This window comes from Mus caroli, unplaced genomic scaffold (assembly GCF_978045245.1).
Source record: "Mus caroli unplaced genomic scaffold, Mus_caroli_1 scaffold_11, whole genome shotgun sequence".
In the NCBI taxonomy this organism is placed as follows: Eukaryota; Metazoa; Chordata; class Mammalia; order Rodentia; family Muridae; genus Mus; species Mus caroli.
This window is the reverse complement of record NW_028227266.1, coordinates 61,773,024-61,797,400: the sequence shown is the minus strand read 5'-3', so window position 1 is coordinate 61,797,400 and position 24,377 is coordinate 61,773,024. Positions and strand designations below refer to the sequence as shown.

At 45.8% G+C, this 24,377-nt stretch overlaps 1 protein-coding gene across 2 annotated transcripts in view; it reads left to right on the top strand.

Annotated features, from left to right (window-relative positions):
- Map2k5 (mitogen-activated protein kinase kinase 5) overlaps positions 1-24,377 on the top strand; it is a 214,873-nt gene that overhangs the window by 170,180 nt on the left and 20,316 nt on the right. For both annotated transcript variants that reach the window (XM_021172645.1, XM_029481666.2), the window contains 2 exons: positions 10,417-10,478; positions 13,439-13,484. In XM_021172645.1, coding sequence (XP_021028304.1) covers positions 10,417-10,478; positions 13,439-13,484 — 108 coding nt within the window. The remainder of the gene's footprint in view (positions 1-10,416; positions 10,479-13,438; positions 13,485-24,377) is intronic.

Sequence of the window (24,377 nt, the reverse complement as noted above, 5' to 3'; positions counted from 1 at the left end):
AAACTGGGAAAGCCAGTGCTCCTGGATGCACACAGTGGTCCTGTCCTCCAGCCGTGTATTAACTAGGCCTGTGTCTTATGGTGATGGGAATATATATCATGGGAAACCTGAAACCCAATATTCCTTTTATGTGAGGCAGTCTTTGGAGACCTAATACCTCCTTTGAAACGTCCAGTGTGTTTAAATTAATGCAGTTTGGCTGGTTTGAAGATTGCAAATAGGTTAAGGCTAGATTCCATTAGTAATTACATTCTTCTATTGACAATAACTGTTTCTTTAGAAATGACATTAACATTCTACAAAAACACAGCAGTAATCCAAAAGTTAATGTGCTGTTCACTTATAATTATATTTAATTCATATTTATGAGTTCATGGGAGGGAGGAATAAGAAAGAAATGAGTTTTAAAATGTTACAGGAGAACAATGTAAGAGAATTTTTTTTCCTCTCTCTGATAGTCTGAAAGATGTTCAAAGTCACTTGATGGAAGAAAAATAATTTTTAAAACACAGTTATATAAGATCGTGTCTTACTAACTATGTTAAAAATCTGTGGTTTTTTCAATTTTTTTCAGCACTGGGCAAATTCAATTGAGAGATTTTCTCCATATTTTTCTTTTTCTATCGCTGTGATTTTGATTTCATGGATATTTGGGAGGGAGGGTCTGCCTCTTTAGACCCGACAGGATGCATAAGCTTTGTGTGGTTTCTTTGAATTGTCCACGAAACCTGATGTATTATTAATGAATTAATTTCGTGGTGGCAGAGGCCTGTGAATAGCATCGTGTGAATGGGCAGTTGCCCGATGGGGCCAGTTTTGGCTGCTGCCATTTAACATGTGTTGCGCTATTGTGAAGTCTTACCCAGCCGTAGGACAGTGCTCATTTAATCCGCCATGATGGGACCTTCACACCCTGAACCCACGCTGGTTGCCAGGGTCAGTTGCTGTAATGGTCCTGCCTGCTGTTAGTTTTCCCTAAACCAGGGGAGATGATCGTATGAGAGGCGAAATGTCCTCAATAGAGACCACAGACTGGTCGGCTTGGGTGATGGCCCCCATTCCAGAATGAGGCTGCCGTCTTCCTTCCTCCTGGAAATGGAAGCGTCTGGGCCCCCGAGATCCCTGATGTTCTGAGGTCCAGAGTAGCAGATGGCATTATGATTTTCCAAATCCTGGTGAACATTCTAACTGAACTTACTCATTTCACAGTGTGTAGTTTTGTTTTGTTTTGTTTCATATCCTCTCCCTCTTCCCCCGCCTTTGTTCCTCTCATAGTAACTAATTTTGAACCGATGCAGTGTCTCCTTCAGCCAGCTTTAAATTCCCTCCCTGTTAATTATTCTATGGAACCAAGTGTGGCACAGTTTTACATACAATCCTAAGCTTGCTATTGTAGCTGATGGGCCTTTGGGTTCAGCCTAAAATGTAAGCAGACTCCGCCCAAGCTCCTTCACCATAAGTCACCAGGTGCTGCTGTCCCCATATCCATAGCTCACAATGCAGGTGGCAAATGGCAGTAATTACTCTAACAGTCGGGTGAGCATTCAGGGGGACACACGGTGTGGCGACGCCGACTCTGGTTTTGCCGCGAATTCTGAGTCTGACTTGATGGTGTTCTGGCTTGTTGAGTTTTCAGGACACAGACCTGCCAGGTTCTTGCAGTTGAGCAGTGTATGTGTGGATCAGGTATCTTTGTGCAAAGAGGGGTTAGACCTCCATTTCGGAACCGTGAGGGCTATTTTTCTCTCCTGTTTTTGCTTACTCTAGCTTCTGAGACAGCTTCCATCTGAGACAGCTTTTAATCAGCTCTTCTGCAGCGAGAACCTGGTGAAATAAATGCCAGTTCCGAGTATTTGCATGATAATGTGGGTCCTGGCTCCAACATGTGTAGCTGGACTTTTCATGAGGAAAAAGGAGCCTGACCTTAGCAGTGTATGGAATTCAAAGACTATATGGGAACAAGGGGAACCACAGGTAGGAGTCGCTGAATAATTACCTCTAGAGCAGCCTGAGCGGGAGGCTTCCCACGAGGGCGAGCCCATTTAATGGTCCCTAAAACTCAATCTTGTGCATGTCAGTGGTCACGCTTGATTATCCGCAGCAGTGTTTTTATGAAATGCATCGGGACGCTGCAGAGAGTAAGGACAGTAGTGGGCTGTACTTTGTAAATGAAACCCCATTGCGATGTGGCCAAGTATGCTGTTGCGGGTGTGCCTAAGCTGCAGGAAAGGAAGCTTTGTGACTGTGTGCAGGGGGTTCACGCAGGTACCTCTAAATAATGCTGCTCCCTGTAGTTTAAGAGTAGCAAGAACCCAAAATTAAAAGAGAAAAGGATGCTTGTTGGCTTTGGGAAAGGTGCTACCTCAGATACAGTTGAGAAGACAAACTCACTTTCCACTTCTGTTTTCAAAGAATTTCTAAAACACCCGATCTTTGCCATGTCTAGAAAGTCTTTATGTAAATCTTGTAATGATAGCAAAATAAGTATAGTAACTGAGTTGGGTTCATCGTGACATTGATGGCAAACATCTTTCTCTTTTTTCACCATAATATTGAGGAACTTCTAAAATGTATGTAACTGAAAAGATATCTGTGATGTCAGTTTCAATTACCTAGAGACAGATTCCTTTGGTCCTATTCATTTGTACGGTGTGGGTTTTTATAAACCATCTGGTGGTGGTGTTCTCTTGGCTAACAGCTGGTTCCCTTGACTGAAGGGTTTATGAGCAGGGTGGGTGTTTCCATAGTGAGAATTCAAGCCTTTAGCCCCTGGTTCCAGGTCCATCTGAGACAAGTTAAATGAACTGCTACTGTCAGGCCAGACCAGCAGACAGAACTTCACACCAAAATGCCCACACGTGTAATTTGTCACATCTGGCAACCCCAGATATGGAGTGACCCCGGGTAGAAATTGACTCATCCTTCACTACCTCCACTCAGGCCCAGTGTAGAGTGGGGTGGGTGGAGGAGGGCTCAGGGCTCCAGCTGAGCCACGAGAGGCCATCCTCTCTGCTGATATCTTCACAGCCTTGGTAATGCAGAGCCTCGCTCCCGCACCAGTGCTGGCCTCAGAACACTCCCTGGATTGGGCAAGTTCATCTCAGCATGGAATAAAGAGCGCACTTTGGGTCATGAAGTGGCAATGCTCTTAAATAAGCTCTGTGTCTGGCGGTCTCTGCTGAAGCATGGCTCATGTCTGTAACAGAGCAGCTAACCAGCTAACCACTTGTACCTCTGTCCCTACCTTTCTCCTCTCTCCTGGCAGTCATAACCAAAGACGTGTACAGATCCAAACCTGAAGGACTGTTAAAATACTAAAACTTACTAATTTCCCATTATCCTCCATAACACTGTCTTCTTTTTTATGTGTGTGTATTTATGTAAGGTACACATGTATGTGGGTACACATACCTACATAAGCACAGAGGCCACAAGACGTCACTGGATGTCCTGCTCTGTCATTCCTTACCTTATTCCCTTGTGACATGGTCATTCAATGAACACAGAGGGAAACTGGTGGCCAGCAAATCCCACTGATCCTCTGCCCCCCCCACCACCACCACACACACACACACACACACACACACACAGGGCTGTGAGTACAGCACATGTGATCACATACTACTTTTTGTTTGGGTTCTTGGGATTTGAACTCAGGATATTACATTGCATAGCAAGCCCTCTTACCTGTTGAGCCTACCCACCCAAGACCTCAATACCTACTGCACAGGAAGTTTTTGGTTTATAGACTAGCATATATGTGTATAACAAAAAGTGGGGAGAAGTCTAATTTTCTCTTTTGCTGTTGGATTTTTATTTATTAAAGACAGAGTCCTATATTCCAGGTTGATCTTAAACCTCCTAAGTGGCCAAGAATGGCCTTGAGCTTCTGCCCCTCCCTCCCAAGTGCTGGGTTGCAGGCTTGCACCACCACACCCAGTTTTCCACCATGCTGTGGATAATAGCCCCGGGCTCGCTGCACACTAGGCAAATACTGTACAAGCTGGGTTCCATCCCTGGCCCTGGATTTTCATTTCTAGACCAACTAGGTTTCCTCTCCTGGAGAACACAGACTTGGCCTGTGAATCTGCCAGTTGTCTCACAGAGATGGCCACCATAGGGAATGAACAGTGAGGCTCAAAAACCAATTTGGGATTTGACAGCCTCTTCTGCCTGACCTGACGACTCTGAAATTACAAATCACCCTTGACCCCAGCACCACGAGTAGAAATGGAGTGATCTAAGATTGCTGTGATAATTAGTATGAACCACAGGACCTAAGACCAGATATGTTTGGGCCAAGCCACAGGAACATCAGATTTGAATTAAAAGACTTACCATGAAAATATAGAATGTGATTCGGTGTTGGCTTCATGTGATTCTTTAATGTTAACTACTTACTGGCTTGGTACTATAGCATCAATGTATCTTAAAATGGGCTATTTTAAAACTTAGAAAGCAGGCCAAACGTGATAGCACATACCTTTAGTTCAAGTCTAGCCTAGTCTACATAGTGAGTTCCAGGAGAGCCAGGGCTCTGAAGAGAGACCCTGTCTCAAAAAATAAAGTAAAATAAAATAACAGCTTCGAGAGCGTCCTCTTTTGCGCATGTGTGTGAGGAAGGAGGGGACAGGCACATATGTGTACACATGTGTACACACATGACCAGATGCATGTGCTGAACTCAGAGGTCGGTCTGGTCAGGAGTCCTCTGTCACTCTACCTTCTTCCTTTAAGGCAGGGTCTCTCATTCTTTAGCCCGGCTGACAGCAGCCAGCCCTAATGATCACCCTGTGTCTATTCCCCTTGGTGTTTGGTTATAGGTATTTGCAGAAACACACCTGTGGGTGCAGGGCTCTGAACTTGAGTCTTGATCCTTGTGTACCACTGAACCATCTCTCCAGCCCCTCCCCCATTAGAAGATTTTACTGCATTTTAACATTGATCATAGGACTCACAAAGTCAATAGCCCAAGATTGTTTAGTTACCCCTCTGTCTCCCATATGTCAGTAAACTACAATCCTTGTTTGGAGGGATACCTGGTTTTGTACAAATAGAAATGGTCATGGTGTTAATGCCGCATGTGCTCCTGCAGTGAGCGGAGAGGACAGGTGAAGAGCAAAGGCTCACGGCTGCCATTCCCTGATACCCTGTCAGTCATCCCACAGAGCCAGCCTCACCGTCTTTGATGTGGTAGGTGCTCACTTGAGAAAACTATCATGTGACTGAGAAATACGTAATTTTCCATTTGGATGTACTCTGAATTAACCACCACATTGTTGTAAAAGTCCATTGTTGTCTTTACTTCTGAGTGAACATAAAGCTGAAGTCCTCAGAAATATGTCTTAAAGATGCCTCAACCTTGCCAGTTGTGACAACGCCAGGGTCTAAGAATTTCAGCTTCCTGCGAGTTTTTTTTAAAATAGTTTTTTCTTTTTGAGAGTTCTCACCTAATATGGTTTTAGATTCTCATGCAGTTGGAGAGAATAAAGATCCCTACTTCCCACTTAAAACTCCCATAAGTCAAACACAGTAAAGCAACCAGGACTCCAACATGAGCACACACAGATGTGGGCCCTGACCTTATTCAGACACGTGATTATTTGTGGGGACAGGAGGTAAAAATTAATGTACAGGTCCTTTCAAAGATTTATTTTTACTTTTTAAATTGTATGCATGTGTGTGCATGTCTGCATGTAGGTGGATGCATATGAGTGCAGTGCCCATGGAGGACAGAAGAGGGCATCAGATCCCCTGGAGTTGGGGTTGCAGGCAGTTGTGAGCGTGCAGTGCTGGGAACCAAACCTCTGGAAAAGCATTCCGATTCCAGCCATATGGTGATCCTTAAAGCCAAGAAACATGGTTTTCAAACCGGATATTCTTTTACAAAAGTGACCCCCTCTTCGGTTGCCTCAAAAGCCTTTTCTTATTTGTGCTTTCTGTATATGGAATATCTGCCCTTCCTGCCCTTGTAGTCGGTCACAAGTTTGCTCATTGGAAGACTTAACTGTGTGATCTGGCAGCAACTGTAGTTCTTCCACCTCAGTTAGTATGCAGGTACACACGATCACACACACATACACGATTTTCTGCTGCTTGCCTTTGTTTTAATGCCTGAGTACCTTGCTGACAAGTGCTAATAACAAAATACCCAGAGAGAGAGTCCAGTTGAAGTTAGCACACATTAAACATTCCAGACTTGTCCCTTTGCTCAGAGATTGTGCATAATTAATAATTAAACAGTTTGGGTTGTAATGGGTTGACCTCTCTGAACTGTTCATTACTCACAAGGCAAAGGCGTCATTCAAACTTTGTTCCCAGTGTCCTTCGCTGTTCTGGTGTGCGGCCTGCCCGTGTTTGGTTGTTCAGCAGAAGGGCTGACCAGATAGTTATGAAGCCTCTGAGATTGGCAGACATACACACACACACACACACACACACACACACACACATGCCACCCCTGTATGCTGAGAACTGCTTACTGAAATGCCTCGTGGTGGCTGCTGTCAGTCATTTAGCAGTTACCTGCTCGGTGGCAGGATCCAGTTTGTGGTCCTTAGCAGGATTCTAAAGTTGTTTTGGGATTCAATCTCAGGTTAAATGTTTTGGCTTAGGTTGTGCCCGCTCCTGCAGTCCAGACCTTCCTGCTTAGATGTTTACAAGAAAGCCCTCGGGGTAACATCCAGAACCCAGGGCCTAAAGGCTTCTATGACCCATTCTTCCCCGCTCCCCACCAAGACAGGGTTTCTCTGTGTAGCCTTGGCTGTCCTGGAACTCACTTTGTAGACCAGGCTGGCCTTGAACTCAGAAATCCACCTGTCTCTGCCTCCCGAGTGCTGGGACTAAAGGCGTGCTCCACCACTACCCATTCTTCCCAGTTTCCACCAGAACTTGAGACATTTAGAGTACCGGCTTCCTCAGTCAACATGTCTGTTTCCAAATGCATGTCTTCTTCTTGCCCGAGCCCTGTTCCCAGAGGACATTTGGATGTAGCAACATGTGCTTTACTGGAGTCTCTGACTCCTCACCCCACCCCTCAGTGGGTCTCAGTCCCCAGTCCCCGTCAGTCCCACGATGCTGAGATGCTTCCCCTTCCGGTGGACCCTCAGGAAGCCAGAGCCTAATTTTTAGTATGTGTCCTTGCTCCTTCCCTAAACTTTGAACAAAATAACAAGATAGACCTGTTCTTAGAGGCCTTTCTCATCCTGAGCTATACAAACTACTACTACTGCCTATTACTACTACTTCTTATTCTTATTCTTATTATTCTTATTATTCATGCTCTTGAAAGCATCTCTTCAGCAGTATGACTGTTGGCAGACTGTTAGCACGCTGCTCTCTTGTATGTTAACAGCTGCTTCTGTGGAACACGAAGTCTCCAGGGTCAGCCTTGCCTGTTTTCTCCACCACCCTCTAGCCAGCCCTCTGATTCTCAGAATAGGTCTCCTTGAAGCATGCAAGAGATGTGGGTTTTAAAATGAAAAAGAAATATCTGATGGCGTGCACTTGAGATTAGATTGTCCCCCACACATCTCTGATGAGTGATTTCTTCTAGCCCCCACTGAGATGAGAATCTGCTCTCTGCGGCTCTCCAAAGTCAACATGGGCTGCTGTTGTCAGAAGTAAAATAAATTATTCACGTCTACCACCCGGTGTTCCATAGTTTTATAATATGAGACATGTAACAGGCCATAATATTAGGTCTTAAATAAAATTAAATATCCACATAAGATGCTACATGTCTCATTTTCCTTCTGCTGTGTTAAAGTGACCCCTTCCTCAGGCTGCCAGGTCTCTGAGTCATAAGTGACTTTTTCTTGACATCCCACCTTGCAGCAAAGGCTACATTAGCATCATGCTTTATACAAGATCTTTGTAGAAATCCAGTCCAGAAGTTTAACCGTCTTGGTAAATATTCAGCCACATTAAGATATCAAGCTTTATTTTCCTCAATACTGAGTTGGAAAGCAACTACTGGGTAGAATGTGGCTCTGCACGCCTTTAATCCCGGCACTCATGACGCAGAGGCAGGAAGATCTCTTTGAGTTCAGGGCCAGCCAGGCCTCCAGAGAAAAAGACCTTGTAAGTCAGTTAAGCAATGGCCACTCAGACAGTTGGCCCTACAAGCACATCTAAGAAAGAAAAGGCCCATGCAGAGACGGTGCTTCTTCACAGATGAGAATTTGTAAAGTTTGCATCCTCAGCTTTTACCTGCCTTCTCACTCACAGCTGTTGAAGATGCAAAACTGTCATTTCTGAGTTTTCTTTTTTCTTTTTCTTTTTTTAATTTTTTGGGGCCAGTATATCACTATGTAGTCCTGACTGTTTAGGAAATTACTATGTAGACCAGGTTGTCCTCGAACTCGGGAGAACCATCTTGCCTTCTACACACTGGGACTGAAAGTTTGTGCCACCATGCCCAGCTAAAATGTCAGTTCTTGACCCAGGAAAGAGAGAGAGAGAGAGAGAGAGAGAGAGAGAGAGAGAGAGAAGATGATAGGTGGCTTTCCTCAGAACAGACCAGGTCTTAAATTGATACCAAGCTTTATTTTTGCTTTTCAAACCAATGGGGCTTCTGTGGCCATGTTACAGAGGTGTTGCTGAGGTCTGGTCTTGTTACTGTGGGTCTTGCGCCCTTTGAGTAACTGCTTCACCCTGCTCTGGGCGTTGCCTGTGAGTGGTGCTCTGAAGCTGAGGAGGTTTTATTTCTCACCCCTGTCCTTTGTTTTCTGTCCTCCTGGAAGGTTTCCTCTACTGGTGACAATTTCAAATTTGGAACGGCGGCCGCCGCCGTCCCCTCCCCTTTTGCTATCATTGGATGAATAAATTCAGTGCACACATGCAAAAGCCAAGATGGACCGTGCTCACCTTCTCACGCACACTTTTTTTTTTCTTTTTTTTTTTTTTTGGCGGCCTTGGCCCCCTCAGTTCCTTTTGATTTAATTGTATTTTCCAGCAGTTTCCAAAGTGTTTGAATTGGAAACAAAGCCTTAATAAGAGTTCTAGTTAATTTTCTGTCTTGTAATTACCGATCTCATTTTTCTGATAATTGGCCACAGCAATTATATGTATATTTACTAATCACATAGGAGGCTGTGCGGTTGTGTCTATCTGCCACCATTGATAATGACACTCGGAGTGCAGAGGTGCCTTATCTTCTTCTGCTTTCCACTACATCAAAGCTATTTCCTCTCGTTCTCCATAATGAATACATGCATGCATTTGACACAGTTGTGTGCTAGAGAAATTGTTTGGCTCCCACCAAATGCTGCATACTCTGAGTTCCTAGCCTGCAGCGCTGGAAGGTTGTATGTAATGATATATTGCTCATCCAAATGGCCAAAGCACTCCAAAGCGCAGTGAGATTAAAATAAGTCATTCCTTTGTTAATTTAAATAGGTGCATGTATCATACTTTGCAGGGCACTTTGTGTAGGGGTGTCAGGGAGGGAAAGAGGCGCCGAAAGGTATTTTTAATAGCAAATGAGAATGGATGAGAACAGAGTCATTTGCAGCTGCCTACTTTATGTGACTCTCTTGTTCCAACTGTAGGCCTAATGAGATGACTGTTGAAGTACTCTGCAGTGTAATTTCATTACATCCTGAGCTGCCACGCTATAAACACAGCAGCGCTCTCTGTCACTCGTGGAAAAACTCCTAAATTCTTAAAGCCTTCCTCTGCGAATGGCAATGGGGGTCTCTCCCTGGGTCACGAAGCTCAGTCATTTGTCGCTGTGTAGCTTCCTGCTCTTTCTGAGTTGCTCCTAATGCAACCCCTGATTTTTTTGTCTGGTCATGGAGGTGGGAGTTTCTCATTATGTCCCCAATTCACGGGCTTCCTGACACAACAGTTGGCCCAGACTGTCAGAACGGATGAAATTCCTTCTTAGGAAACAACTTACCCTACAAAGTGTCCGTCTTTAAATTAAAACAAATAAATAAGCAAGCAGAAAACACAATGCAAATAAATATACAGCAAGGGGCAAGCAGATAAGAGCAGTGAAATATACAAATAAAATGTAAATAACAGGAAGGTGTAGATAAACAGCAAACCCAGGAAAAGAAACAAAGGTCAAAACAAGAATAATTTCCCGGCTCTTTGTTAATTACAAGACCATTTGTGTGTTACTTAAATAATCATTAATTTCTCATTTACACTTTCCCTACCTTCCTTCCTACCCCGTGGCTATCATTGTCCTTTTCCCCCCACCCCTCCCTCTCTGCTCTCTGTTTCTCACCATCATAAAATGTGTGTGCCTTGAAATTTGGCATCTTTACCTCACTGTGTGGAGGAGGGTTCAGCCAGTCCTTTTAATTGGATGAGGCCTTATGCCATTCCAGCTCCTCCTCGGTGGGTGGAAGAGGAAGAAAAAAAGCAGTCTGTGACTTTGGGTGACTGTTTCCTCCTCCCTCCCAGGATTCGCCGGTCCTTCCGCTTGGAGAGTTCTCGGAGCCGTTTGTACATTTCATCACTCAGTGGTGAGCACCACCCCCACCCCAAGCCCCCTACATCCCACCCCCACCCCACCACCCCTACCACCCCACCACCCCCACACTCACACCCCCTTTTACAAACCCCTGTGCCCTCAATGTAAATGATACATGCCATTAACTCCAAGGCTCTCAGAGACCTTGTGACTCTCCCTGCTTCCTTTTGGAGATGGGAGGGACTTCAGGGGCCTTGGGCAGCTAGGGCAACAAAGCCAAGGAATTGTTTAAATTATGTAAATGTTACTTACACACAGGATTGTGAACATAATTTAGAGGTGCCCCCCCCCCCGTCTTAATAAACTGAGAAGCCTCTTTGATTTTTCTTCCCCCAAAATACATCATTTTGTAGCCCCTATGAAGCTTTTTTGTTAATGTAACCTCAGTTCATCCATAAAACTGCCGTTACTTACAAAAGCAGTAGTACATTAATTCATGTGATTCCCAGTAAATGATTTATCTTCATGTGTATTTTAAACACAATTTAGTCAAATCTCAGTCAAGTTTGGTATTTCAGAGCCCTTTGTTAAGCCCTCTCCAACCCTGGACGGACACGGAGGAAATGCAGGAGTGGGCATTGGAGCCTCGAGGCACGGCCTTCCGACCTCACCGGCCTCACCGTTTTACCCTAAAGAAACAATTTTCAACCCAGGGTTCTTTTCCAGCCTTCTGCAGTTTTCCTCCTGACAGGACACATCTTTCTTTTATTAGCCCTTTCACCTTCTCCCCAGTCCTGCTGGACCTCTGTGGCATGGCCTCAGGAGGCCAGTTGCTCTACTGCCCTCTGGCTCACCCCAGCATGGGGAATTACCCCAGAGAGGTGAGGCAATTAGGGACACTGGAATGGTGATCTTCAGAGGAGGAGGCAAGACACACCTAACATTCTGAAACTCTGTAACTCCCCAGCTCCTCTCCCTCCATTCCCCTTCCTCGCAAGGTACACAGGAGCCTCTGCCAGAAGCCTTGCTCTGGGGCAGTACAAGGTGGGGTGGGCCGCAGCAGAGTCCTTGCTCCACTGGAATGGCTGTGCACTGTCCCCTCCCCCACATGATCCATCTGATGGCTACACAAAAGTGAAACCAAGAAATATTCCTTAATATAAATGTCAAGCTTTATCACCTTTTTGACTGAGTGTAATATGTTACCTCTTAATGAAAATGTCTCGTACAGTTTATATTCCACCAGAAAAAAATGAGGAAGAAAATTTCCCCCGATCTAAAAATTGTAATTGTTTCTATTTACTTAAAATACTTACATCATATTCTGTAGCTTTTAAAAACTAATCTTTTGTTTCCAAAGCGTGCCATACTGGGGGCAAATGCTTATTAATTAAACACTGGACCCATGAGCTCTTGAAGCTCGTTAAAACTGTTTGATAGAGCCCTTGTCCAGAAACAGATTAACCTCTTAATTTCCAATACATGTAATTCCTGAAAACACTCAGAAGTCTATCACGCCCCACTTTATGCAGAAACTGAGGATCAGCCTGCTGTGCCAGGCTGCCTGGAGCCCAGGTCCGGGGCATTGCAGAGAGGATGGGTTTCCAACATCTGTGTGCTCTCTGTGTGGTCTGAGACCAGCCTGGAGGTGGGGCAGACTGGGCAAACAGGAGAACAGTGCATGAGGCTTCCTTACCACCTCCACAGATGTCAGCCAATACAGAAGTGATGGTGGGTAGTAGCCGTGTTTTCCCAAGAGATACAGCTACTGTGGGATGTCAGGTCAGGACTGTTATGGACTCCACTGTCCACACAGCCTGAGTCACTTGCTAACAGATACGGCATTGATAATTTACAAGGAAGGAAAAGGCCTCGATGTTTGTCATTAATGGGTCTTCGGTATATTTCTTGGTTACCAAACAATCATTAAATCTATTTTAAAAAAAATACTGTCAGCAAATGCAGCAATCTCTTTCCATGACTTCACCTCACAAATGCACATGGCCACAGGTAAGGAGCTGCCCACACTCACCTCTGTACCATTTTTGGTCCTTCATCGAATAGCGAGGTAGAGGCAACTGCTACTAATTATAGCTATTGAAGGGAAGTCAAGAAACAGTTTGCATGAGGAATGTGGTTCTTTAAGGGGCGTAAATAAGCCTAACTGTCTTGTAGCTGTGAAATGAATTATCACCTTGCATTTTAGCTAAAATAAGTGCAAGTCAAGAGGACGTGTCGGGAGCCATCTGTGGCCCGTAGTATTGTCTGCACTTCTGCCCTTTATTTATAGCTCGGCATTGAATGCCAGAACCAAGGAGTGTTTTCTCACGTGCCTTCCCAAAGACCAAAATAGAACTATATAATTCCCTGAATGTAAGATTGAAATAAGCTGACAGCTGAGTCAGGACGAGAATGTCGCTGCTCCTTTCACAATGATTTCACAAACAGGATTACAGGGCCAGGGGCGTGGCTCGGTGCTGAGGAGCACTTGATCCTGCAGAGGATCTGAGTCCAGTTCCCAGCAGCCACGTAGTAAGTACTTCCCAACTGCCTGTAACTCCAATCCCACGGGATCTGACCTCTGTGGGCTCAGGCACACACGAGCTACACATACCTGCATGTGGGCAAAACACCCATAAAATAAATAAATCTTTAAAAAATAAAGTTACAGTATTTTATGTATGTGAGTACACTGTAGCTCTCTTTAGACACACCAGAAGAGGACATCAGATCTCATTACAGATGGTTGTGAGCCACCATGTGGTTGCTGGGAATTGAACTCAGGACCTCTGGAAGAATAGTCGGTACTCTTAACTGCCGAGTCATCTCTCCAACTCCCTCAACAGTAATTTTAATAAGAGATTGATTCAAGGCCAGCATAAGACAGGAACCATGTGTTAGTAATTTGGACAAGCATTGAGCTGGTGGATTGTAGACTTTCAGCAGAAACCACAGTAGATATTGGAATTAAAAAAACCATATGAATGAGGCTCTTTTGTCTTCCTCCTGCAGCATGAGGAAGCAGCCCAAGGAGAGACCGGCGCCTGAGGAGCTGATGGTGAGTGAGTCTTCTCTGCTGCACTAGAGTTCTCCAGTTCCGTGCTTATGGTTGACATTACAGCAGAGCCCCACATGAAGGGCTGCAGCTGTGGTCCACTTGGTAAAGCGTTTGCCCTAGCATGCTCAGAGCCCTGGGATCCATCAATCGCACCTGACCACCTAGCATGGTGACACATACCTGTGATGGTGGCATTTGAGAGGTAGAAGCAGGAGGATCAAAAGTTGAAGATTATCCTCAGCCACACAAGGATTGTGAGGCCAGCCTGTGATACGTAACACTGTCCCCAGTCCCACCCTCCCTAAAACCAGGACATTTTTTTTTTAAACCCACAGGCTAGAAAGTCAGCATTACTTTATTGGGTAGGGTTTTTGTTTTCTTTCCATGCTGGATCCTGAAACTAGAGTCTCATGAATACTGAACAAGCCCTCTCCTGCTGACAGATCCCCAGCCCTGGGTAGGTATTTCTGAAGCTCAGACCCTTGGATTTAAGTTTCATGTTTGAAAAAAAAAAAAAAAAAAACCACCATTTTGAAGCTTCATGCAGATCTCTCTTCATCTGCTTCATCCAAGGGTCACACTTGCTGGGGCTGCCTTTCAGAAGTCCCAGCCAGGAAACAAGACAGTTGTAGTGTGTAGGGCAGTCCTTCGAGAATCGTGTGTGTCTCTGTGCGTCTGTGTGTCTGTGTGTCTGTGTGTGTGTGTGTTGTGGGGAGGGGTTGTCTTGGTTTCACGTAGAGTGAAATGAGATCAATGTAGTGAGAATCTCTGCTCTTTCCTCAGAAACAGATCCTGCTGATGGCTGGTGCTTTGTCCCCAGCTCCAAGGCAAGGTTGCTTTGATTGCAAATGATAGTTTGCAGTGAGCAGGGAAAGGAACAGAGATGCTCCCTTTCAATTCCCAAATGGTCATTCATTCCAGCTGAGTGTGATCTGACAGTGCAAGCTGTTAGAGCGGTGCTGGGATGGAGCATTAGGAGCAGTGAGTTTAGCCTGCACTACCTGGTACTTGAGTGTTGCTTCCCATTGCCAGGTGAGGCCCTCAGAGCCAGCCTCAGCCTTGTTAAACAAGGTGCAACTCACCCATGGTGGGATTTCCTTCTAAGCACCAGCCTTCTGTGAGCCACAGAGTCCGCCCTCACACAACGCATGCATGCGCCTCTGGTGTCACCTGCAGTGCATTGCTCATTCAAGGCACACTAGGCTAGCTCTCACTTCCCCTAAAAGCTTCAAGTTAAAAACTCATCCCCAAAACCTCTGAACTTAGTATCTGTGGGTTTCATGGACAGACTAAAGATGAGGGGTGGGGGTTTTGTTGGTTTGCTCTTTAAGTGGTTTGGGGGGCTTTGTTGTCTGTTTGTTATTGGGTTTCGTTTGTTTTGGTCTCTGATGGTTTGGGAGTTCTTGCAGTTAGTCACAACTGAGAAAGCCTGGAGCAGGCTCTAGAAACAGAGACTCATTTACCTGGGTCATCATTGTGCTATGACTGGAGAGCTCAGCTACTAAAACAAAGAAGTAGGGTTTCATAAAATAGATAGCCGTGTGTAAGTGCATATTTGATGCTGCAGTGAGTTGGTCACTTATAAATAAGACACCTGCAGATCATGTGTGCACTCATAAATGCATGTGGATGTGTGTGTAAGTAAGAAACACCCCTGAGGAAGGCGGCACCGTCATGAGGACAAGGCTCGAAAGTGGGCACTTACCACTTTGCTACCCTACCTTATTAATTAACAAATATATTTTTTAAAGATTTATTTATTTATTATTTATATGAGTATACTGCAGCTGTCTACAGACACACACTAGAAGAATGCATCAGATCCCATTACAGATGGTTGTGAGCCACCATGCGGTTGCTGGGAATTGAACTCAGGTCCTCTGGAAGAGCAGTCAGTGCTCTTAACCGCTGAGCCATCTCCCCAGCCCAACAAATATATTTTTAAGAAATAAAGAAAAAAACATACTCACAGGAAGCACTGTCCTGTACTTAAGTTTCTCTTGTACTCACCATTAAGATTTTGGCAGAATTTATCCCGAGGTATAGTGGAGGTGAGGCTCACCCTTATTGGTGAAGAGGTAACAAGTGATAGGGAGTCCTGTGCAGGGGTCAGCAGGACAGGACCTCCCTGGCTGCTTCTGAGTAAAAACTGGACCCAGAGGGAGTTGGAAAAATCGTGGGCTGCCCCTTATCTTGAGCCTGAGTCCTATCTTAAGGAACCAGGTCTTTGTTCCTTGTAACATATGAATGGCTTTGATTATTCCTTTACCCTCTCTGCCTGTGGCCTATGATGATGCTCCCACCTGAAGTCACGGGCCTCAGCAGGAGTGCAAGGACTGTAGAGCCCATCTCCCATTGTCACTGTGGTGCAAGCATGCTCCTTTTGGGAAAATGGGGGCAAGGGGAGGGAGAGAGCACGCAGTTTATGTCTCAAGCACAGGAACTCCAGCCAGCAGGGTACCAGAGGCTTGGACCTGAGCTGTGTCAGCTGTGGGTCCCACAGAATTATCAAAAATTTCCCTATGGGTCCAACACTCCAAGTCACAGGAAGAAAATCAAAGATGAAGCCTGTGGAAATACGAAAGTTATCAAATCAGCCTTTGGGAAACTCACATGAACTCCAGATGGAAATGGAGCTCCAGATGGAACCCACATGGCCCTGCCTAAATCATGATGAATTCAGATGGATAGGCCAGATCACCGGGACCCAGGACCTGGCCATGCACATAACAGTGTCAGACTCTCTCTGTGTTTGTAGAATGACTTTACAGACTCAGGTACCCAATATACAGCTTTAAAATTGTTATTCATGTCATTCTGGAGAGTAAATGTGAAACTCAAGGTTTAATTCAGACCATTAAAATCTCAGGTTCAAGCCGGGCGTGGTGGCGCACGCCTTTAGTCCCAGCACTCGGGAGGCAGAGGCAGGCGGATTTCTGAGTTCGAGGCCAGCCTGGTCTACAAAGTGAGTTCCAAGACAGCCAGGGCTACACATAGAAACCCTGTCTGGAAAAAAACAAACAAACAAACAAACAAACAAAAAAGAACACTCAGGTTCAGAATACAGTTCAGTGTGTAGCTACTAAGTTCTACTCTGTTGTTTTGCACATAGCTGGTTTTATGCCCTAAGCAAAAGTCTTAGGAAGCTGGACCAAGGAATTTTCATAATGCTTGCATGTTAAGGGCTAAAAGCAATATGGTTGGCATAGTTTTCTGGTGGACAGGACTCAAACTAGGCATGTTGCTTCTCCATAGCTGTAATTCCAGTACTCAGGAGATGGCTCAGCAGCTAAGAGTGTGTACTGCTCTTAGAGGACCCAGGTCAGTTCCCAACCTAATATCAGACAATTCACGACTGCCCATAACTCCAGAGACAGGATCCAACACCCTCTAATCTCTGTAGGCACCTGCATGAATGTGATGCACATAAACTCACAATGATACATACATACATACGTACGTAGTCGCTGGAGAGGTGGCTCAGTGGTTAAGACCACACTGCTCTTTCAGAGAACCCAGCCAGGTTCAATTCCCAGCATCCACATGGTGGCTCACAAACCATCTGTAACTCTGGTTCTAGGGGAGCCAGTGCCCTCTTCCGACCCCTGAGGGCACCAGACATGAAAGTAATACACAGACATACACACAGGAAATGCATCCATACACATAAGTTTAATTTTATAAAAGAAATCTTTTTAAAAGAAAGGCAGGCAGCAATTAAAGAGCTCACTGTGTTTGTATGAGTACTTGAGTTCAGATCCCTAGCCAGGTGTCAGGAGATCACTGGCCCACTGGCCGACCGGCCAGCCTACCTAAAAAGGAGAGTTTCAAGTGAGAGACCCTGTCTCAAAGGAGTAATAGAGGAAGACAGCCGATGTCCTTCTCTGATCCCCACACTCATGCACACATACACACCCCACACAAACACACCATATACAAGTAAAAATATCTAAGTAAAATTTAAAAGCAGGCCATGGCATGTACCTATAATCCCGGTGCTGGAAGTGGGAACAAGAGGATGCTAGGAGGGGCTCTCTGGCCGCCACCTGATGAGCTCCAGGTCCCTTGAGAGACCCTGGAAGCATAAATTGTTTGCAATCTACTTTAATAAGGGTTCAACCTCTCCTCTAGCCCAGCACCCAGCAGAAGCCGTGGGAGAGAGGAGTTATTAGGATACGGGGAAGTGGGCCTGCTCAGCAGTAGTTCTTTGGGTGTTAGCTTGGTCTTCTTTGACAGCAGTTCAGTCCCATTGCAAACACCAAATGTGACTCAGCAGCTGCAGACCAGGCCTCTAGGCAGGCAGATACCAGGCAGGAACCAACAGCTGTAGTTCAAGCCTGGAGAATACACCAGGCTGGCCACCCAGCGGAGGCTGCAGAAGCGGCAGGCAGCCACAGGAACCTCACGAGTGAGGTTCTCGTTGGGTGAGTTTCTCTCAATGTTGAGCTCAACAAAGCTATGTAAAGCAAACCAATACATGAGAGTTGTTAGCAAAGAATAGTGAGGGAGAACAAGCCAAGGATGATGAAGTAGCCAGTGCTCCTCTCCCACAGTCTGCGGGGTCATGTTTATACTCCTTCATCACAGGCCCTTTCATGTGTTTGCTATATCCAAACATCCTTTCACCTGTGTCTGCTTCAGGAAAACATTCTCTCACATTTGCCTCAGCAAGACATCCTCTCACCTGTGTGCCCCGACCAAACGTCATTTGACATAACTGACTTTCCAAAGAAACTAGAATTTTTCACTTCAAGACCCTGTCTTAAACAATAAGATAGGATGAAAAAGAGGAGGCCATCCAGTGTGGATCCCTGGCCTCCAAGGGCTAGGCACACTCACACACAGGTGATAACACATACACACACAGATACACAGATAATACATAACACACACACATACAACACACAGATAATAAGACACTCAGAGTTTTCATCATTAACTTCCACACCCTCTTATGAGACATAGAACCTGCTGAATAATCGGATTGATATATTTAAGGACCCCTATGAGCAGAGTCCTGTGCTTGACCCAATAGCTGCTTTAAAGGGCAGTAAACCACACATTGCTGGGTACAGGCCAGGTGCCCAGCTAGAATGAAGCAATAGTTTTACAGGAACAACGTAGACTTGTGTGGGTAGGGGACATGCTATGTGGAGAGGGCAGTGTATGGAAAGCCCCTTTGAAGGACAGGTTGAACTGTATTAATTTTCAAGGGACCATTCTAGGCAAAGAAGACAGAACAGGAAAAGCACCCTTGTGGGTGGAGACACCTTTGGGGGGTCAAATGATTCTTTCATAGGGGTCACCTGAGACCATCAAAAAACACAGGTATTTACATTATGATTCATAACAGTAGCAAAATTACAGTTCTGAAATAGCAATGAAAATAATCTTATGGTTGTGGGTCACCACAGCATAAGGGACTGTAGTAAAGGTCACAGAATAAGGAAGGCTGAGAGCCACTGAGCTAATGCCTGCTGAATCAGAAACCCCTTGACCTTGGCCTAATAGAATTCTAGACCCTCAAAGGTGGAGGTCACATGGGCAGTGGATCACCAGCTGGGCAGTCACTAGAAGAATTCCTCTTCTACAGCAGGGACTCCAGGGTTGCTCTAAAAACATTGCCTCTCTATCAAAGCAGCACTAAACCCTGTGTGTAGACCTCTGTCCTTGAAAAGATGGCTCTTGAAATGTACTTCCTGCTCAACTGTAGGGAAGTCACTTGTGCTGAGAGCCATCAGATTTCTTCAGGCATCAGGAGCCTAAACCAGAAATCAGGAGTCGGCTTTAAGCCTCAGGAAGTAAAGCCAGCCATGCAGGCAGCCGTGAGTCCTCAGCATGCTGCCGTGCCAGGCAATCAGACACGGCCCCAGGTCTCTCTGCTCCTGCAATCTTGATCCCACGACTGAAGAACCACATGATGCACCCTGACCTCTGTAGCCAGGAAACCTCGACAAAACGTTTCCAGGCAGTAGACACTGTGGAGGTGCAAGACAGACCCTTCAGCAGGCTTCAGACAGCCACAGTCAGCTTCTGCCAGCCAAAAAGATGGTGGGATTTGAAAGGGGGACACACTACAAAGGCAGTGGAGAAGTGTTTCCATCATGTCAAAGATCAGATTAGAAGAGACAAAATATTACATTGGATCCTTAAACTCGAGTACAGAAAAGCAACGTGAGATGGGTGTTCTGGTCTTATTTTGCTATATAAATTGTCTGTTTAAATGTTTAAGAAGCTAGAATGCAGAGTGTTGCTGTGTAAACAGCTTGCATCTGCAAACCACAAACATTGTATGTGAGGCACTGTCTCCCGTTAGGTTCTGTGGTAGCAAAGGTCAGCCTGGGACTTAACAAGGACCTGAGCCACAGCCCTTCCCTGTATCACCCCAAAGAAACGGCCTGCCCTTTGCACTTCGATATCTTCACCTGTAAAGTCCGGAGATGTGCCACCTCAGGGGCCGTTGACCAGGGAAATCTGTGAAGAGCCCAAAATTACATGCAGAATCCTGTGTGGCATGTGGAGATTTGCATTTTTTTCTTTCCATGAAAAGAGGAATTCATAGTTGTCACCAGTTTTTCAAAGGGACCATGACCCTCAGTGATTGTTCAGCTCCCAGGCTACCTTGGCATTCTGCTCTTTCCAGCTTCCTGTCAGGGCCAGACAAGCAGCTCAGGAGGAGGCAGTCACTCCCGGGGAGGGCACTTGGTGTGGGGGAGGGAAAGGAAGCATCCTCCCTCCCCGTGGGATTTGCCAGGCTCCCACCAGCTGTCAGGCAACCCTTTAACCTCCCAGCCTGTCCCCAATGAGGGTCACAGCTCAGGAACGGGCGGGTGAGGGCCACAGGCACCCACACAGTTACAGTCTGGGTTCAGCGTGGCGATCCTTCCTTCTATGCATTTAGAGCATTTCCTGGAGCTTCCCGTGTCTAAGCTCTATTTAATGGAATCTATGCATAGTAAGTAATCAGGTCAGAAGAAAGCAGCGTCCCGGTTTGAGATCAATCGCTCGCTAATACTTTATCGAGGCCACTTTATTATCTCATGCTGATCTGAACCCATTCTCCTCCTCCTTTGCAACACGCACTTCGGCTGTGGGAAAAGTACGGATCCCATACATATTAAAAACATATACCCATTCTATCTGTATGTAAATGCGTGAGGCACAGCTGGATATTGCAGAGGAGTTTGATTTACTAATAGTGATTATCTGTTCTCGCCGTTCAGTGAGAGAGAATCTCAGAAAAACAAGCTGGCACAGAAATTGTCTTTATGCTGTTACTGTCCTGCTTCGGTAACTGTTTAAAAACATGGGTTTTCTCTGTAGGTTCTAATAACGCCTGTCATTCTGCACATTTCCCCCGTGCATGGCCCTGTGCACTCTAGAACAGGGCATCCTGTGTGAGCACTTCCCCCAGTTTGGTTTTTGTGTTCCTAAGAAGCAACCTGGGGCTCAGCTTGGGATGGGAACGTCACAGTTTGCTTAGGAACCACTGTAAACAGTAAACCCACAGCGGGGTGGGGTCTACAAGAAGCAGACATCGGCCTTAGGGGAGGGTTCAGGCAGCCATAAGCACAATGAGTTTTGGATGTTTGCTCCCCCTGAGCCCAGCTGCAAACATAAGGCGTCTCATTTCTCTGTGAAGGCTCTGTGTATGGGGGTGGGGGGATGTTTGGGGGCCAATAAACAGCAAACTGCTCCAGAAAAACCTGTTTAAACATTTAATTACTTGCAAAGAGATGCTAACTTCTTTAACTCCTCTAAATTAAATTGTCACTGGTAGCATTTCTGTTTGCCTGAACCCATCTGTAATTACATTTTCAGATACTTTGGTCGGTTATTCTAATTAATCAAAGTTATGATAAATCAGACATCTGCACAGTCCCTTTCAAAGAATGAAGGGATGCTGGATTTTGGTCCCTTCTGCACTCAGACCCCGGTGTGACTTTGGGATTCACACAAGTGTCTTCACTGTGAGACACAGACCTTCTGATAACTGTGAAAGGTGAAGTGCGCTTGGCAAAGTGAGATGATCTCTATTCCACTATGTCAGTAGTCAGAGCATTCATTAACCAGAAATACCAAAAGAAAAGGGGCTGACCAGGGCTTCAATGAGGCAGGTAAAGGACGCTGAAGAAGGACAGGGGGTCTCCTCTCGGAGACTGGGGGTCCTCTTGGTTGACACAAAGGGCACCTTGGGTAATCAGGGGCCATGTGAGTGCTGGGGGCACCTACACTTTTCAACATACTAAGGACAGTTAGCAAGCTCTTGTTACCGTGAATGCCATTCACTACATCTGACTATTGCCTGAGTAGTGCAATATGTCTGTTATTTTCCTTTCTCTTTTTCCTCCTCTTCTTCCTCCTCCCCATTCCTTGTGGTCTTCCTTAGTTCCAGTCCCAGGATTACAGACCTGTACCAACATACCTGACACATACAACCTGTTTTTAGCATGTTCCTGAGCATCAGGCTCATCCTTGTAGACTTCATTTTTGCTTAGGTTCTATACTTTGCCTACACACATTAGCTATGGCACCCAGAATTTACAGACAGAAGTCCTGGCTGCGTGCCCCCTTTGAGCACAAAAGTCCTTGTCACATGGCAGTGGCTCCTCACAAAGTCCAACTGATAGCCATGGCATCTTTTTTTCCTCTGGTTCCAAAGGCCATTGGAGTAAGTAGTGTTTGTGTTTGCTTATGCACAGGAGTCCTCCAGGAGAGCTCATGTTCGCACTGTGACTATATAGAATTACAACGCCAGAGCCACTGTCTGAGTGCTTGAGACAGCGCTAAATCAGTCAGTTTTCATTTGAATTTCTGATAACACATTAACACTTCAGCAAGACTCTGGATTATAACCCCAGCAAACAGGCTTTGCTCTCTAGATGTGCCTGCTTAGTCTCTTTATGAGACTTTAAAGGATAAGTGTGTGTGTGTGTGTGTGTGTGTGTGTGTGTGTGTGTGTGAAGCATGCACATGTAGAGATACAGATGGAAAAGGCCCAGCCTCAGCAGCCACGGTGATTTGACAGCTCGTTTCCAGGTGAGGCTAGCGTTCCCCAGTCCTTCCAGTCAGATTCCTTTCTCACTTTTCATTACCTGTATTTATCTGTTTGTTTGTTGTATGTGCAAGCATCACAGCACACACATGGAGGTCAGAGGACAGCTTTTCAGGAATCCCTTCTCAGTACGTGGACCCTGGACATAAAACTCAGAAAGTTAGTCTTAGCAGCACCTTAACCATTGAGCCGTCTCACTGGTTAGTCTGATCCTTTGTTACAGCTCTGAGTTCCCTGTGTAAGGCTGAAGTTGTTTGAACATGAGCTGCAGTACATCTTGATTTACAGCATCTCCTGTGAAGGCACATGGCAGTGCTGCAGTCATAGCCCTGAGGAACAGGGGTTATTGTAGGTGTAGTAGGTGGAGTGGTTGGCCTCCTGTTTTCTTCATATCCAATTTACTGGGGGCTGAGGGAGCTGCAATGTTACCCTGCATCCCCAAATTGGGTACCCTGAGATGCCTCCAGGTCCTGCTGTTGGGTGTGGTATCCAGCCTAGAAGGCAGCCCTCGACCTTCTTAAGGTCTCCATCCTCCTCCTGCAGGTTCACCTGGCAGGGCTCACTCCTCACTCTGAGCAGTACCTGGCACATGCGGATCTTTCCAGAGCCAGTCAGTGTGTGCAGAGTCAGAAATGAAAGCTTCTAAGAAATGGAAGCTTCTAAGTAGACGGAGCACCTCCAGCCAGCCCTGGCCAGGGACAGAGATGTTCTGTCGTGTTGTTTGATCTTTTACAGCACCCTGGGTGTCTAGAAGGAGCAGCCAGTGGGAAGCTGGATTTTTTTTTTCCCCAACTAGATTGTAAGTTTGCTGAAGGAAGAGCATGGTCTCATAATTCAGTGCCTATCTCGGGCCTTGACTCTCAGTCAGGCTAAACGCCGTTGATCATTCGCTGCTTGCACTATTCTTGCTAACCCAGTCAATAAACACTCCTGGAAAGGAAGCACTGAACACAAACATGACATTGTCCCCTGAAGAAGCTCACCCAAGGACAGTTGATCCCTGGAAAGTATGACATACTCTGTACGTTAGGGCACCTCAACGAACGCACATAATCTGACCTGAACTTTCACTCTCTGCTGGGAGAGCTCATTCAGGTACAGTCAGCTTCCTAGAACATCACTGTGTTCACAGGAGAGTGTTCAAAGCCTTTCACAAGCCAGTACAACAACAGCAGAGCAGTTGTTAGTGTCTCAGTCCTACCTGGGATTGAGAACAACAGCCTGTAGCACTAGGCAGGCAGGTACTCTCTACACCACTGTCATTTGACCACTGGAGGGTTCACCTCCATCCATTAATTCCAAATCAAAAGACCATTAGCAAGCCAGAGCCTAGAAGAGGCTTCCTGGCTGGCACCCTCTTCTCCGATGAAATAGCAGGAGAGCCTGAGGTCCCCATCAGTCAGCACACCAGATGCCTACCGCCCGTGTGCCAGTGCTTAGGGTAGAGTGGTCAGGTTGCAGAAGCCCAGAAATGGTTAGCTGTTGAAGGTACAAAAAGATCTGGAAGCCAGTCCCCAGGACTTGGGAATTACTGTTGAAGGTGGCAAACTTGTTTTCCCTGTGAGAAAACACTGATAAATAGATGCAGTTCTTATCAATTATTAATGCATCTAACCAGGAATGTCAGGGGCTGGAGGAAAATATGAGAAGCCTCCTGTTTACAGTTGTAGCCAGCTGGATTTGTTTAATGGGTTGTTTGCTTTTTAATTTGTAGCAGTTTTGAGCGAGACCTTTGGGGACTGGGAGTCGTACAGCTTCAGATACAGTTATGGGGGGGGGGGCTGCTAAACCTGTCTGCAGATAATTTGAGGTTCACATGGCCATTTAGAGACTACAGA